Consider the following 18,091-nt stretch of genomic DNA (forward strand, 5'->3'; position numbering starts at 1 on the left):
GTACCTCTCTCTCTGTACCTCTCTCTCTCTCTCTCTGTACCTCTCTCTCTCTCTCTTTGTACCTCTCTCTCTCTCTCTCTCTCAATACAAATTCATTTTAAGGGTTTATTGTCATGGGAAACATATGTAACATTGTCAAAACAAGTGAAATAGAATAAACAAAAAGTGAAATACAATAAAAATTAACATTAAACATTACATTCACAGAAGTTCCAAAAGAATAAAGACATTACAAATGTCTATTATGTCATATACAGTGTTGTAAACGATGTGCAAATAGTTAAAGTACGAAAGGGAAAGTAAATAAACATAAATATGTGTGTATTTACAATGGTGTTTGTTCTTCACTGGTTGACTTTCTTGTGGCAAACAGGTCAACATCTTGCTGCTGTGATCTCTCCCCCAACTCTCTCTCTCTTTCTCTCTGTCAATTCAATGTAAGGTTCTTTATTGGTATGGGAAACATATGTTAACGTCGCCAAAGCAAGTGAAGTAGATAATAAACAAAAGTGAAATAAACAATAAAAAAATGTACAGTAAACCTATCATATAATGGCTATGTGCAGTGTTGTAGTCTCTCTCAATTCAAAGGGCTTATTGGCATGGGAAAGACCCAACCAAAATCATGAGAAAACAGAAAGAGAATTAGATCTTAGGAGAATTGGAAAGAATTAGAACAAAAAAACACAGAGCAAACTAGAACGCTATCTGGCCCTAAACAGAGAGTACAGTCTTCTCTCTCTCGCTCTCTTACTCTTCTATTCTCTTCTCTTTCCTCTCTCCACTCTTCTCTCTCTCTCTCCTCTCCTCTCTCTCTCTTCTCTCCTCCCCCTCTCTCTCTCTGTCTCTCTGCCACTCCCTTCATTCGGAGGTAGCCTAACGCAGAGCTAAGTCCCGCCCAGAGAAAGCCAGTCGGAGTTGGATCAGAGGTAGGACTTGTCTTCTACCAGCCGTTTCTAGACGCATCCGGACAGGAGCCGGCAGCACAGAGCTAACCCGCTCTTCCATTTAAAACGGACACCTTTTTTTTCTTCAGAATTGATTATTATTTATTATTCAACCTTGTTCAGGTGGACTCTGGATAGTCTGGCCGGTCGAGGCTGCCTCCCCTCACCTCACCCTTTCTACCGTGTAAAAAAGGAACTAAGGTGAGACGAAACTTCCAGCTAGTATACAGCAGCAACAGGTGTCCGTGGTGTGGTGTGTGTGTGTGTGTGTGTGTGTGTGTGTGTATCCGCTCCCGCGAGAGCGTGTGTGTTTGCGTGTGGTTTCGAAATATACAGGCGCTATATAGTTTACAGATACCCTCGTATTTATGACCGAATAGCAGTAAAGTTGTGAGCGTCTAATATACGCGGGTTGATAGAGAGAGAAAAAAAAGTTCAACGAGAGAGAGAGAGCTAGGGAGAGGGAGAGAGACAGAGAGAGGGAGAGAGGGAGGAGAGAGAGAGACGGAGAGAGGAGAGCTAGGGAGGGAGAGAGACGGAGGGGAGAGAGGAGGAGAGAGAGAGGAGAGAGGGAGAGAGGAGAGAGAGGAGAGAGGGAGAGGGGAGGGAGAGAGAGAGGTAGGGAGAGAGAGAGAGACAGAGAGAGGAGGGAGAGTGAGGAGAGAGAGAGAGAGTGTCGTAACCAAAGCAGGACACCTAAGCAGGTGCATCTCGCCGTGGGTAGTCTAGGGAGGGAGACCGTGGGTAGTCTAGGGAGGGAGACCGTGGGTAGTCTAGGGAGAGGGAGACCGTGGGTAGTCTAGGGAGGGAGACCGTGGGTAGTCTAGGGAGGGAGACCGTGGGTAGTCTAGGGAGAGGGAGACCGTGGGTAGTCTAGGGAGGGAGACCGGGGGTAGTCAAGGGAGGGAGACCGTGGGTAGTCTAGGCACAGAGTCAGTGTTTCTCGATTTTAAAAAAAAACAGCACATTTCATTGAAGCTTTATTAACAAGACCAAGTCGTGTTAAGAACCAATTCTATTTACAACAACCAAACCCGGCCGATATGGGAGCCGCCCTAAGGGACTCCCGAACACAGCCGGGTTGTGATACAGCCTGTAATCGAACCAGGGTGTCTGTAGTGACGCCTCAAGCTGAGATGCAGTACTTTACAACACTGCGCCATCGGGAGACCACAATGCCTCACTCTTTCTGGGAACTCTCGTTCAATCCCTTCTTTCTCTCTCTGTGTCTCAAAAGCATAACTATGTCTTACAAACGGAGACAATAGAAAACGGGCCATTTCCTTCTAGTTATTATCCAATATACCTCACCTGCCAAAACTCAAACATTGACCCAGAGACACCAGAGCACACAGCACTATGAAGAATCTACATAACAACACAATGAGTTCCACTGTGTCCTTATGGCATCCGATTCCCTTTTATAATGCAGTATTTATAATGCTCTATTAATGTCACATGACCGTGTGACCAGGATGTTGTTCTAGTAACTACAGACAGTAGTCTAACTGTTCTACCTTAGTTAATGTTGATCCATAATGTCAGTAGTCTGTTCCTTAGTTAATGTTGATCCATAATGTCAGTAGTCTGTTCCTTAGTTAATGTTGATCCATAATGTCAGTAGTCTGTTCCTTAGTTAATGTTGATCCATAATGTCAGTAGTCTGTTCCTTAGTTAATGTTGATCCATAATGTCAGTAGTCTGTTCCTTAGTTAATGTTGATCCATAATGTCAGTAGTCTGTTCCTTAGTTAATGTTGATCCATAATGTCAGTAGTCTGTTCTGCCTTAGTTAATGTTGATCCATAATGTCAGTAGTCTGTCCCTTAGTTAATGTTGATCCATAATGTCAGTAGTCTGTTCCTTAGTTAATGTTGATCCATAATGTCAGTAGTCTGTTCCTTAGTTAATGTTGATCCATAATGTCAGTATTCTGTTCCTTAGTTAATGTTGATCCATAATGTCAGTAGTCTGTTCTGCCTTAGTTAATGTTGATCCATAATGTCAGTAGTCTGTTCTGCCTTAGTTAATGTTGATCCATAATGTCAGTAGTCTGTTCCTTAGTTAATGTTGATCCATAATGTCAGTAGTCTGTTCCTTAGTTAATGTTGATCCATAATGTCAGTAGTCTGTTCCTTAGTTAATGTTGATCCATAATGTCAGTAGTCTGCCTTAGTTAATGTTGATCCATAATGTCAGTAGTCTGTTCCTTAGTTAATGTTGATCCATAATGTCAGTAGTCTGTACCTTAGTTAATGTTGATCCATAATGTCAGTAGTCTGTTCCTTAGTTAATGTTGATCCATAATGTCAGTAGTCTGTCCTTAGTTAATGTTGATCCATAATGTCAGTAGTCTGTTCCTTAGTTAATGTTGATCCATAATGTCAGTAGTCTGTTCCTTAGTTAATGTTGATCCATAATGTCAGTAGTCTGTTCCTTAGTTAATGTTGATCCATAATGTCAGTAGTCTGTTCCTTAGTTAATGTTGATCCATAATGTCAGTAGTCTGTTCCTTAGTTAATGTTGATCCATAATGTCAGTAGTCTGTTCCTTAGTTAATGTTGATCCATAATGTCAGTAGTCTGTTCCTTAGTTAATGTTGATCCATAATGTCAGTAGTCTGTTCCTTAGTTAATGTTGATCCATAATGTCAGTAGTCTGTTCCTTAGTTAATGTTGATCCATAATGTCAGTAGTCTGTTCCTTAGTTAATGTTGATCTGTCCACTAATACAGGACTAGTAAAGGCCTGTTAATACAGGACTAGTAATACAGGACTAGTAAAGGCCTGTTAATACAGGACTAGTAATACAGGACTAGTAATACAGGACTAGTAAAGGCCTGTTAATACAGGACTAGTAATACAGGACTAGTAAAGGTCTGTTAATACAGGACTAGTAAAGGTCCACTAATACAGGACTAGTAAAGGTCTGTTAATACAGGACTAGTAAAGGCCTGTTAATACAGGACTAGTAAAGGCCTGTTAATACAGGACTAGTAAAGGTCTGTTAATACAGGACTAGTAAAGGCCTGTTAATACAGGACTAGTAAAGGCCTGTTAATACAGGACTAGTAATGGTCTGTTAATTCAGGACTAGTAAAGGCCTGTTAATACAGGACTAGTAAAGGTCTGTTAATACAGGACTAGTAAAGGTCTGTTAATACAGGACTAGTAAAGGCCTGTTAATACGGACTAGTAAGGCCTGTTAATACAGGACTAGTAAAGGCCTGTTAATACAGGACTAGTGAAGGCCTGGTAATACAGGACTAGTAAAGGCCTGTTATACAGGACTAGTAAAGGGCCAGTTAACTGCTTTTATGAAAAATATATTTTTTGGGGGGGGAGGGGGGGTGCAGCGCGAGAGAGAAGGTTCATGAGCTGGTCAGACTAGTTAGAGAGAGAGAGAGAGAAGGATCATGAGCTGGTCAGACTAGTTAGAGAGAGAGAGAGAGAGAGAGAGAGAGAGACAGAGAGAGAGACAGAGAGAGAGACAGAGAGAGAGACAGAGAGAGAGAGAGACAGAGAGAGAAGGATCAAGAGCTGGTCAGACTAGTTAGAGCGAGAGAGAGAGAGAGAAAGAGAGAGAAGGATCATGAGCTGGTCAGACTATTTAGAGAGAGACAGAGAGAGACAGAGAGACAGAGAGACAGACAGACAGCGAGACAGCGAGACAGACGACAGACAGACAGACAGACAGACAGACAGACAGACAGACAGACAGACAGCGAGACAGACAGACAGACAGAGAGACAGACAGACAGAAGAGAGACAGACAGACAGAGAGACAGAGAGAGAGACAGAGAGAGAGACAGAGAGAGACAGAGAGAGAGAGAGAGAGAGAGAGAGAGAGAGAGAGAGAGAGAAGGATCATGAGCTGGTCAGACTAGTTAGAGAGAGACAGAGAGAGGGCGGGGGAGGAAGGTGAGACTGTTTCTATGGAAACATAGACTCAGGTATGTCACCTCAGGTGTTTTCCTCCTGCCTCGTGTTGATATTGACCTTTCCTGAGTTGGGTTTTGTGAGAGGATATCAAGATACCTCTTTACTGGTTATAATATAGTTGTTTGTTGTTCCTCAGAACTGTTTCTATGGAGCTGGTTGGATTCCTACACAACATATCTATGTCGTCCTATATCTATTCGTCAACCTAAAGCGGTTATTCGTCTCGATCGTGGGGACCAGGTGGAACAGAGTGTGTAGGGAAAACAAGACAAAACAAATGGAAATGAAAAGTGGATTGACGATGGCTAGAAACTGGTGACGCCGAACGCCGCCCGAACAAGGAGAGGAACCAACTTTGGTGGAATCGTGACAGCCAGAAGTATACAGAATGGTGTCGTCTGCGTAGAGGTGGATCAGAGAATCACCAGCAGGAAGAGCGACATCATGTGATGTATACAGAGAAGAGAGTCGGCCTGAGGATTGAACCCTGTGGCACCCCCCATAGAGACTGCCAGAGGTCCGGACACAGGCCCTCCGATTTGACACACTGAACTCTGTCTGAGAAGTAGTTGGTGAACCAGGCGATGCAGTCATTTGTAGAAACCAAGGCTGTTGAGTCTGCCGATAAGAATACGGTGATTGACAGAGTTGAAGGCCTTGGCCAGGTCGATGAAGATGGTTTGCACAGTAATGTCTCTTATCGATGGTGATTATGATATCGTTTAGGACCTTGAGCGTGGCTGAGGTGCACCCATGACCAGCTCAGAAACTAGACTGCATAGCGGAGAAGGTACGGTGGGATTCGAAATGGTCGGTAATCTGTTTGTTAACTTGGCTTTCGAAGACCTTAGAAAGGCAGGGCAGGATGGATATCGGTCTGGTAGCAGTTTGGGTCTAGAGTGTCACCCCCTTTGAAGAGGGGGATGACCGTGGCAGCTTTCCAATCTTTGGGAATCTCAGATGATACAAAAGAGAATGTTGACTAGGCTAGTAATAGGGTTTGCAACAATTTTGGCGGATAATTTTAGAAAGAGAGGGCTCCAGATTGTCTAGCCCGGCTGATTTGTAGGGGTCCAGATTTTGCAGCTCTTTCAGAACATCAGCTATATGGATTAGGGTGAAAGAGAAATGGGGAAGGCTTGGGCGAGTTGCTGTGGGGGGTGCAGGGCTGTTAACCGGGGTAGGGGTAGCCAGGTGGAAAGCATGGCCAGCCGTAGAGAAATGCTTATTGAAATTCTAAATTTTCACGGATTTATCGGTGGTGACAGTGTTTCCTAGCCTCAGTGCAGTGGGCAGCTGGGAGGAGGTGCTCTTATTCTCCATGGACTTTAATGTCCCAGAACCTTTTGGAGTTTGTGCTACGGGATGCAAATTTCTGTTAGAAAAAGCTAGCCTTTGCTTTCCTAACTGCCTGTGTATATTGGTTCCTAACTTCCCTGAAAAGTTGCATATCGCGGGGGGCTTTCCGATGCTAATGCAGAACGCCACAGGATGTTTTTCTGCTGATCAAGGGCAGTCAGTTCTGGAGTGAACCAAGGACTATATCTGTTCCTGGTTCTACATTTTTTGAATGGGGTAAATACTATAAAAATACATGCTTATTTAACATGGTGAGTAAAGCACTTTTAAAGAATAACCAGGCATCCTCTACTGACGGGAAGAGGTCAATATCCTTCCAGGATACCCCGGCCAGGTCAATTAGAAAGGCCTGCTCGCTGAAGTGTTTCAGGGAGCGTTTGACAGTGATGAGGTGTGGTCGTTTGACCGCAGACCCATAACGGATGCAGGCAATGAGGCAGTGATCGCTGAAATCCTGGTTGAAGACAGCAGAGGTGTATTTAGAGGGCAGGTTGGTCAGGATGATATCTATGAGGGTTCCGTGTTTACGGATTTGGGGTTGTACCTGGTAGGTTCATTTGATAATTTGTGTGAGATTGAGGGCATCTAGCTTAGATTGTAGGATGGCCGGGGTGTTAAGCATGTCCCAGTTTAGGTCACCTAACAGTAACAACTCTGAAGATAGATGGGGGGCAATCAGTTCACATATGGTGTCCAGGGCACAGCTGGGGGCAGAGGGTGGTCTATAGCAAGTGGCAACGGCGAGATTACTTGTTTCTGGAAAGGTGGATTTTAAAAATTAGAAGCTCAAATTGTTTGGGCACAGACCTGGATAGTAAGATAGGACTCTGCAGGCTATCTCTGCAGTAGATTGCAACACCGCCCCCTTTGGCAGTTCAATCTTGATGGAAATGTTATAGTAAGGGATGGAAATTTCAGCGTTTTTGGTGGTCTTCCTAAGCCAGGATTCAGACACGGCTAAGACATCCGGTGTTGGCGGAGTGTGCTAAAGCAGTGAATAAAACAAACTTAGGGAGGAGGCTTCTAATGTTAACATGCATGAAACCAAGGCTTTTACGGCTACAGAAGTCAACAAATGAGAGTGCCTGGGGAGTAGGAGTGGAGCTAGGCGCTGCAGGGCCTGGATTACATCACCAGAGGGACAGAGGAGGAGTAGGATAAGGGTATGGCTAAATGCTATAAGAACTGGTTGTCTGGTACGTTCGGAACAGAGAGTAAAAGGAACAGGTTTCCTGGGCGTGGTAGAATAGATTCAAGTATAATGTACAGACAAAGGTAAGGTAGGATGTGAATACAGTGGAGGTAAACATATGCATTGAGTGATGATGAGAGAGATATTGTCTCTAGAAACATCATTTAAAACAGGTGAGGTCACCGCATGTGTGGGAGGTGGAACTAAAGGTTTAGCTAAGGCATATTGAGCAGGGCTAGAGGCACTACGGTGAAATAAGGCAATAATTACTAACCAAAACAGCAATGGACAAGGCATATTGACATTAGGGAGAGGTAGCCGAGTGATCATTTGGTCCTGTGAGTAGCTGGGCGAGCTGGAGACATGGCGATTCAGACAGCTAGCGGGCCGGAGCTAGCGGGCCGGGGCTAGCAGGCTAGCTGAAGGGCCTTAGAGGGACGTCGTGACGGAAGAAGTCTGTTGTAACCCCCTCGTGCGGTTACATCGGCAGATCAGTCGTCGTGGATCGGCAGGGCTCCGTGTAGTAAAAGGGTCCAGGCCAATTGGCAAAATACGCATAGTAGCGCAATAAATTGGCTGATGGACTTCTTCAGCTAACAGTCCGGTGTGCTCTAGACAGCTAGCGGGCCGCGGTTAGCAGGTTAGCAGATGGGCAATCAGGGGACGTCGCGACGGAGGGGCCAGTTGAAAAACCCCCTCGGGCGGATTACGTCGGTAGTCCAGTCGTGATGAATCGGCGGGGCTCCGTGTCCACAGTAAAAGGGGTCCAGGCAAATTGGCAAAATAGGTATTGTAGCCCAAGGAGTGGCTGATGGACCTCTTCAGCTAGCCGGGAGATGGGCCTAGCATAGGCTAGCTTCAGGCTAATTGGTGCTTGCTTCGGGACAGAGACGTTAGCCAGGAGAAGCCAATCGGGATAGCTAGCTAGCTATCTGCGATGATCAGGTGAAGAGGTTCAGAGCATGCGGTAGGAATCCGGGGAGATGGAGAATAAGACGTCCGGTTCGCTCTGGGTTGAATCACGCTGAGCAGACTGGCAGGAGTTGTCAAGGCTAAAAGTTAGCTGTTGACCGCTAGCAGTGGCTAGCTGACTACTGTCGTGGAATATTGCTTCAAAAATATAACACTCGTACAAGAACTCTTGAATTCAATATAGGCTTTAATACAAAGTAGCAAAAGCCGAGGTGATCCGCGGAACATCTACCTTCCCTGAGCATCGGCTCTGCTTTTATACACATACAGCATATGGATACATCCCCTATGTTAATTAAATTACTCCCCTTTAGTTCTTCAGCCACCATTATCTTCCAACCCGAGTTCCTTGCTTGTTTACACCTGATAACGCCCACATCTGTTCCGGTTGTGGATTACAATGGTGGCAGAAACCCCCTAGCTCATACAACAAAATAATACATTTATTGCATATGGTTCACATGTCGGTCAATCTGCCACCATCCTTCCTCCTGCTTCCTCCTGGTACGTCAGAAGGCACAAATGTATCTATGTTCTCAGCTAATGCAATCTTTGGCATGACATCCTACTCAGAGATGGCAATTGCCCCCACCTCTCTATCCGGCCAATGTACTCATTGTTTACATTAGTAGCTCAGCATATCAACTGCCCCTAGTTACATTACAATTAACTCCCACACTACCATCAGACCCAGAGGATCAGTGGGGGTCTACAGAGGGCTCCCGAGTGGCCAGCGGGTCTAAGGCACTGCATCTCAGTTCTAGAGGCGTCACTACAGACCCTGGTTCCATTCCAGCTGTAACCACAGTGGTCTAAGGCACTGCATCTCAGTTCTAGAGGCATCACTACAGACCCTGGTTCCATTCCAGGCTGTATCACAAGCGGTCTAAGGCACTGCATCTCAGTTCTAGAGGCGTCACTACAGACCCTGGTTCCATTCCAGGCTGTACCACAGTGGTCTAAGGCACTGCATCTCAGTACTAGAGGCGTCACTACAGACCCTGGTTCCATTCCAGGCTGTATCACAACCAGCCGTGATTTTGGAGTCCCCATTGGGTGTCCCGCAATTGGCCCAACGTCGTCCTGGGTAAGGATTGGCCGGCGTAGGCCGTCATTGTAAATAATAATTTGTTCTTAACTAACTTGCCTAGTTAAATAAAGGTTAATACTTATAAATAAATACAGGCTGGCTCAAGCTGTGTGTGTGTGTGTGTGTGTGTGTGTGTGTGTGTGTGTGTGTGTGTGTGTGTGTGTGTGTGTAACCTGACTCGGCTGTTAGTAACCCGAGTCGTGATGACGCTAGGTGGTTGCCATGGTGACATTCAGCAGGCTGTCTGGCGGGGAGGAGGGGAGGTCGTAACAATATCTGCCCATCAGAACAATGGCTACGAGATGGCTGCCGCAGGGAGAGAGTCCTCTCTCTGTCTGTCACTCTCTCTTTCTCCCCCTTCCCCCTAGAACAAATATTCTAAATTCTAAAATTCTAAATATACAATATTCTAAAACTAAATACTAAAATCCTAAAACTCTAAAACTCTAAATACATAATATTCTAAATTCTAAAACTCTAAAATTCTAAATACACAATATTCTAAATTCTAAAATTCTAAAACTCTAAATACACAATATTCTAAATTCTAAACTAAATTCTAATATTTTAAAACTCTAAATACACAATATTCAAAATTCTAAAACTAAATTCTAAATTCTAAATACACAATATTCTAAATTCTAAAATTCTAAAACTCTAAATATACAATATTCTAAATTCTAAAACTAAATTCTAAACTCTAAAACTCTAAATACACCGTCCTACAGACAGTGAGTCTTACATCAGCTGATATCTCAAAGTGCTGTACAGAAACCCAGCCTAAAACCCCAAACAACAAGCATGCTGTTTACCCGAGAATGGTGCGGCAAACAAACAAACAAACAAACAAACCCCATCCAGTCAGCGACAGCCCCTAGTGGGCGAAATCACAACTCGTCGGTCCTCGTCACGGATTGGCTATTGCAGGCAGACGACCACACCGGGTCCTATCAGCTAAAAGCAAGAGGAAGTGGCTCTAGTGTGCACGCCATCACCAACACTGGACCAACCGACGAGTCGAAAAAACATTCCTCGGTCCGACGAATTCAGGTTCCTGTTGAGCCGTCATGCTGATGGCAGAGTCAGGATTTGGCGTAAGCAGAATGAATCCATGGCCACTTCCTGTCTGGCGTCAACGGTAACAGGCTGGTGGCGGTGGTGAAATGGGCCGGGGGAATGTTTTCCTTCTTTTGGGGTGTTGCTATAGGCTACAGGTGTTGCTAAATGCTTGATAGTTTATGTGATGTAAACAGAGACGTCTGCTTTCTTGAGGACCTGAATATTGACTGTTTTCATCAGGCTGTCCGTTTAACAGGAAGCTCCTCACTTCTCACTAGGACACGTCGCTGCACTCTATACTCCTTTGTAAACTGGTCGTCTCTGTATACCGTCAGATTGGCCACCAATGCTCCTTATAGGAAACATCACTCTATACTCCTCTGTAAACTGGTCATCTCTGTATACCCGTCGCAAGACCCACTGGTTGATGCTTATTTATAAAAATCCTCTTAGGCCTCACTCCCCCCCTATCTGAGATATCTACTGCAGCCCTCATCCTCCACATACAACACCCGTTCACTCCCACCTATCTGAGATATCTACTGCAGCCCTCATCCTCCACATACAACACCCGTTCACTCCCACCTATCTGAGATATCTACTGCAGCCCTCATCCTCCACATACAACACCCGTTCACTCCCCCCTATCTGACATATCTACTGCAGCCCTCATCCTCCCATACAACACCCGTTCACTCCCCCCTATCTGAGATATCTACTGCAGCCTCATCCTCCCCATACAACACCCGTTCACTCCCCCCTATCTGAGATATCTACTGCAGCCCTCATCCTCCCCATACAACACCCGTTCACTCCCCCCTATCTATCTACTGCAGCCCTCATCCTCCACATACAACACCCGTTCACTCCCCCCCTATCTGAGATATCTACTGCAGCCCTCATCCTCCACATACAACACCCGTTCACTCCCCTCTATCTGAGATATCTACTGCAGCCCTCATCCTGCACATACAATACCCGTTCTGCCAGTCACATTCTGTTAAAGGTCCCCAAAGCAAACACATCCCTGGGTCGCTCATCTTTTCAGTTCGCTGCAGCTAGCGACTGGAACGAGCTGCAACAAACACTCAAACTGGACCGTTTTATCTCCATCTCTTCATTCAAAGACTCAATCATGGACACTCTGACAGTTGTGGCTGCTTTGCGTGATGTATTGTTGTCTCTCTACCTTCTTGCCCTTTGTGCTGTTGTCTGTTCCCGATAATGTTTGTACCGTGTTTTTGTGTTGCTACCCGTTGTGTTGCTACCATGTTGTGTTGCTACCATGCTGTGTTCTCATGTGTTGCTGCCTTGCTGTGTTATGTTGTCTCTCTTGTCGTGATGTGTGTTTTGTCCAATATTTATATATGGAAATATATATTTTTTTTAATCCTTTTTGCCTTCTGGTAGGCCCGTCATTGTAAATAAGATTTTGTTCTTAACTGATCTGCCTGGTTAAATAAAGGTTAAATAATAACTAAATAAATAAAAAACTGTATCCCGACCCCTGTAATCTGGTTCAGGTTATTAATCAACCAACCAGGGTGTTTACAAACACTACAGGAACAACATCATCCTACCAGGGTTCCACTGGGTCTGTAGATAGAAAACTGTTACCCCACTGGGTCTGTAGATAGAGGACTGGTACCCCACTGGGTCTGTAGATAGAGACTGTTACCCCACTGGGTCTGTAGATAGGAGACTGGTACCCCACTGGGTCTGTAGATAGAGGACTGGTACCCCACTGGGTCTGTAGATAGAGACTGGTACCCCACTGGGTCTGTAGATATGATAGAGACTGTTACCCCCACTGGGTCTGTAGATTAGAGACTGGTACCCCACTGGGTCTGTAGATAGAGACTGTTACCCCACTGGGTCTGTAGATAGAGACTGTTTACCCCACTGGGTCTGTAGATAGAGACTGTTACCCCACTGGGTCTGTAGATAGAGACTGGTACCACCCACTGGGTCTGTAGATAGAGACTGGTACCCCACTGGGTCTGTAGATATGATAGAGACTGTTACCCCACTGGGTCTGTAGATAGATGACTGGTACCCACTGGGTCTGTAGATAGAGACTGTTACCCCACTGGGTCTGTAGATATGATAGAGACTGGTACCCCACTGGGTCTGTAGATATGATAGAGACTGGTACCCCACTGGGTCTGTAGATAGAGACTGTTACCCCACTGGGTCTGTAGATATGATAGAGACTGGTACCCCACTGGGTCTGTAGATAGAGACTGGTACCCCACTGGGTCTGTAGATATGATAGAGACTGTTACCCCACTGGGTCTGTAGATAGATGACTGGTACCCCACTGGGTCTGTAGATAGAGACTGTTACCCCACTGGGTCTGTAGATAGAGGGACTGTTACCCCACTGGGTCTGTAGATAGAGACTGTTACCCCACTGGGTCTGTAGATATGATAGAGACTGTTACCCCACTGGGTCTGTAGATATGCTAGAGACTGGTACCCCACTGGGTCTGTAGATAGAGACTGTTACCCCACTGGGTCTGTAGATATGATAGAGACTGGTACCCCACTGGGTCTGTAGATAGAGACTGGTACCCCACTGGGTCTGTAGTAGATATGATAGAGACGTTACCCCACTGGGTCTGTAGATAGAGACTGGTACCCACTGGGTCAGTAGATAGAGACTGGTACCCCACTGGGTCTGTAGATATGATAGAGACTGTTACCCCACTGGGTCTGTAGATAGAGACTGTTACCCCACTGGGTCTGTAGATAGAGACTGTACCCACTGGGTCTTGTAGATAGAGACTGGTACCCCACTGGGTCTGTAGATAGAGACTGTTACCCCACCTGGGTCTGTAGATAGAGACTGTTACCCCCACTGGGTCTGTAGATAGAGACTGTTACCCCACTGGGTCTGTAGATATGATAGAGACTGTTACCCCACTGGGTCTGTAGAATGATAGAGACTGGTACCCCACTGGGTCTGTAGATAGAGACTGTACCCCACTGGGTCTGTAGATAGAGACTGTTACCCCACTGGGTCTGTAGATAGATAGAGGACTGTTACCCCACTGGGTCTGTAGATATGATAGAGACTGGTACCCCACTGGGTCTGTAGATAGAGACTGTTACCCCACTGGGTCTGTAGATAGAGACTGTACCCCACTGGGTCTGTAGATAGAGACGTCCCCCACTGGGTCTGTAGATATGATAGAGACTGGTACCCCACTGGGTCTGTAGATAGAGACTGTTACCACCACTGGGTCTGTAGATTGCTAGAGACTGTTACCCCACTGGGTCTGTAGATAGAGACTGTTACACCACTGGGTCTGTAGAATAGAGACTGGTACCCCACTGGGTCTGTAGATAGAGACTGGTACCCCACGGGTCTGTAGATATTGATAGGACTGTACCCCCACTGGTCTGTAGATAGAGACTGGTACCCCACTGGGTTCAGTAGATAGAGACTGGTACCCCACTGGGTCTGTAGATATGATAGAGACTGTTACCCCACTGGGTCTGTAGATAGAGACTGGTACCCCACTGGGTCGGTAGATAGAGACTGTTACCCCACTGGGTCTGTAGATAGAGACTGTTACCCCACTGGGTCTGTAGATAGAGACTGTTACCCCACTGGGTCTGTAGATAGAGACTGGTACCCCACTGGGTCTGTAGAGATGATAGAGACTGGTACCCACTGGGTCTGTAGATAGAGACTGTTACCCCACTGGGTCTGTAGATAGAGACTGGTACCCCACTGGGTCTGTAGATATGATAGAGACTGTTACCCCACTGGGTGTAGATAGAGACTGGTACCCCACTGGGTCAGTAGATAGAGACTGGTACCCCACTGGGTCTGTAGATATGATAGAGACTTACCCCACTGGGTCTGTAGAGAGACTGTTACCCCACTGGGTCTGTAGATAGAGACTGGTACCCCACTGGGTCTGTAGTATGATAGAGACTTACCCCACTGGGGCTGTAGATAGAGACTGTTACCCCACTGGGTCTGTAGATAGAGACTGGTACCCCACTGGGTCTGTAGATAGAGACTGGTACCCCACTGGGTCTGTAGATAGATAGAGACTGTTACCCCACTGGGTCTGTAGATAGAGACTGTTACCCCACTGGGTCTGTAGATAGAGACTGTTACCCCACTGGGTCTGTAGATATGATAGAGACTGTTACCCCACTGGGTCTGTAGATATGATAGAGACTGGTACCCCACTGGGTCTGTAGATAGAGACTGTTACCCCACTGGGTCTGTAGATAGAGACTGTTACCCCACTGGGTCTGTAGTATGATAGAGACTGGTACCCCACTGGGTCTGTAGATAGAGACTGGTACCCCACTGGGTCTGTAGATATGATAGAGACTGTTACCCCACTGGGTCTGTAGATAGAGACTGTTACCCCACTGGGTCTGTAGATAGAGACTGGTACCCCACTGGGTCTGTAGATAGAGACTGGTACCCCACTGGGTCTGTAGATATGATAGAGACTGTTACCCCACTGGGTCTGTAGATAGAGACTGTTACCCCACTGGGTCTGTAGATAGAGACTGTTACCCCACTGGGTCTGTAGATATGATAGAGACTGTACCCCACTGGGTCTGTAGATATGATAGAGACTGGTACCCCACTGGGTCTGTAGATAGAGACTGTTACCCCACTGGGTCTGTAGATAGAGGACTGTTACCCCACTGGGTCTGTAGATATGATAGAGGACTGGTACCCCACTGGGTCTGTAGATAGAGACTGGTTACCCCACTGGGTCTGTAGATATGATAGAGACTGTTACCCCACTGGGTCTGTAGGATAGAGATGGTTACCCCACTGGGTCTGTAGATATGATAGAGACTGTTACCCCACTGGGTCTGTAGATAGAGACTGTTACCCCACTGGTCTGTAGATAGAGACTGGTACCCCACTGGGGCTGTAGATCATGATAGAGACTGGTACCCCCCTGGGTCTGTAGATAGAGACTGGTACCCCACTGGGGCTGTAGATATGATAGAGACTGGTACCCCACTGGGGCTTTAGATATGATAGAGACTGTTACCCCACTGGGTCTGTAGATAGACTGGTACCCCACTGGGTCTGTAGAGATGATAGAGGACCTGGTACCCCACTGGGTCTGTAGATAGAGACTGTTACCCCCACTGGGTCTGTAGATAGAGACTGGTACCCCACGGGGTCTGTAGATATGATAGAGACCTGTTACCCCACTGGGTCTGTAGATAGAGGACTGGTACCCCACTGGGTCTGTAGATAGGACAGGTACCCACTGGGTCTGTAGATATGATAGAGACTGTAGATATGATAGAGACTGTCCATATGGGAGTGTAATCCCTGATAAATTAATTCATTAATGAGTTAATAAATGTTTTTTTTATTATCGTGTTAATCGACGTTGGCACAAACAAACGTTACAATGGATTCAGGGTGATAATTCAGTGCTGTTTCCTTCCGGTGTTCTGCACCGCATAAAGAATAAAACAACATTCCTGCTTTATCTGGGAATCAGGCGCTGCCAACAGAACTCTATTAAATTACTGATATCACTAGGCATTCTGCCAGCGTCTCTTAAACATCTCCTCTATCAGAGAGAGAGAGAGAGAGAGAGAGAGAGAGAGAGAGAGAGAGAGAGAGAGAGAGAGAGAGAGAGAGAGAGAGAGAGAGAGAGAGAGAGAGAGACTAGTGGTAGAGGTTTTGTTAGATAGCTATAGATTGTGTATCTCTCTCTCTTATCATAGCATAACGGTGCCATAGGTGACCCGTTTGTAAGAAAGCCTGTCAGAGATACACATTTATGAATCTCAGTTATTATTCCCCATAAGGCCCTGGTCAAATGTAGTGCACTATAAAGGGATCAGGGAAACATTTGAACTCCACCCACAATGAGTCTGGCAACACCACTCAGAACGCCTCCTAATCAGTTACCTATTGTATACTTAGACCGTTTAGTCACACTCACACACAGAGCCACACACAGGACACCACACAGACCCACACACCACACACCACACACACACACCAACCACACACACACTCAGGCTGTGACTGGGTTTGAGTGTTAGATTCAACAGTATGGGAGTGGGCCTCCGATATTTAGCTGGGAGGCTGGTGGCCGTAAAGGTCCATTGTGTTTGTGTGTGTTTCCAGAGAGCAGCAAGGGGTTTGAACGCTGCTCGTTCTACCCACACGGGTTGTCATTGATGACTATATATGGGAGGGAGGGAGGGAGGGAGGGAGGAAGAGAGAGAGAGGGAGGGAGGGAGAGAGATAGAGAGGGAGGGAGGGAGGAAGAGAGAAGAAGAGAAGGAGAGAGGGAGGGAGGGAGGAAGAGAGAGAAGAAGAGAAGGAGGGAGAGAGGGAGGGAGGAAGAGAGAGAAGAAGAGAAGGAGGGAGGGAGGGGGGAGGGAGGGATACAGCCTGATAAATATGTCTTCTGTCCTGATGTCTATTTTCTCTCTTCCTCTCCTCCCTTCCCCGATGTTCCTCCCAGCCATGCACCCTCCCCCGTCGCTCCTCTCCCTCCTCCTCTTCCTCCACCTCCACCTCTCCCTGTACCCCAGTGCATGCTGGTCCTCCAGGATCATCGTTGTCCCTCCCATCATGTTTGAGTCTCACCTCTACATCTTCAAGACGCTGGCTACAGAACTCCACCTCCAGGGACATGATACTTCCTTACTGCTGTCAGAAGGGCGACAGGTAACATTACATTTACATTTCAGGTGTCAGAGATGGGCCAGGTAACATTGTGTTGCTAAGTAGCAGGGTCATTGGTGTCAGAGTTGGGCCAGGTAACATTGTGTTTCTAAGTAGAAGGGTCATTGGTGTCAGAGATGGGCGGCCAGGTAACATTGTGATACTAAGTAGCAGGGTCATTGGTGTCAGAGTTGGGCCAGGTAACATTGTGTTACTAAGTAGCAGGGTCATTGGTGTCAGAGATGGGCCAGGTAACATTGTGTTTCTAAGTAGCAGGGACATTGGTGTCAGAGATGGGCCAGGTAACATTGTGTTGCTAAGTAGCAGGGACATTGGTGTCAGAGATGGGCCAGGTAACATTGTGTTGCTAAGTAGCAGGGTCATTGGTGTCAGATTGGCCAGGTAACATTGTGATACTAAGTAGTAGGGTCATTGGTGTCAGATTTGCCAGGTAACATTGTGTTACTAGTAGCAGGGTCATTGGTGTCAGATTGGCCGGTAACATTGTGTTTCTAAGTAGCAGGGACATTGGTGTCAGAGATGGGCCAGGTAACATGTGTTGCTAAGTAGCAGGGTCATTGGTGTCAGATTGGCCAGGTAACATTGTGCTGCTAAGTAGCAGGGTCATTGGTGTCAGAGATGGGCCAGGTAACATTGTGTTGCTAAGTAGCAGGGTCATTGGTGTCAGAGATGGGCCAGGTAACATTGTGTTTCTAAGTAGCAGGGTCATTGGTGTCAGACGGGCGGCCAGGTAACATTGTGTTACTAAGTAGCAGGGTCATTGGTGTCAGACGGGCGGCCAGGTAACATTGTGTTACTAAGTAGCAGGGTCATTGGTGTCA

General features: G+C 46.4%; 1 protein-coding gene across 1 annotated transcript in view; it reads left to right on the forward strand.

Annotated features, from left to right (window-relative positions):
* Positions 1–910: 910 nt before the first annotated feature.
* Positions 911–18,091, forward strand: part of LOC115184007 (2-hydroxyacylsphingosine 1-beta-galactosyltransferase-like) — a 41,060-nt gene continuing 23,879 nt past the window's right edge. Inside the window, exons 1-3 of the mRNA XM_029745007.1 lie at positions 911–929; positions 1,071–1,148; positions 17,047–17,252. Coding sequence (XP_029600867.1) covers positions 17,049–17,252 — 204 coding nt within the window. The 5' untranslated portion in view covers positions 911–929; positions 1,071–1,148; positions 17,047–17,048. The remainder of the gene's footprint in view (positions 930–1,070; positions 1,149–17,046; positions 17,253–18,091) is intronic.

The sequence above is a fragment of the Salmo trutta genome, unplaced genomic scaffold, assembly GCF_901001165.1.
Source record: "Salmo trutta unplaced genomic scaffold, fSalTru1.1, whole genome shotgun sequence".
NCBI lineage: Eukaryota > Metazoa > Chordata > Actinopteri > Salmoniformes > Salmonidae > Salmo > Salmo trutta.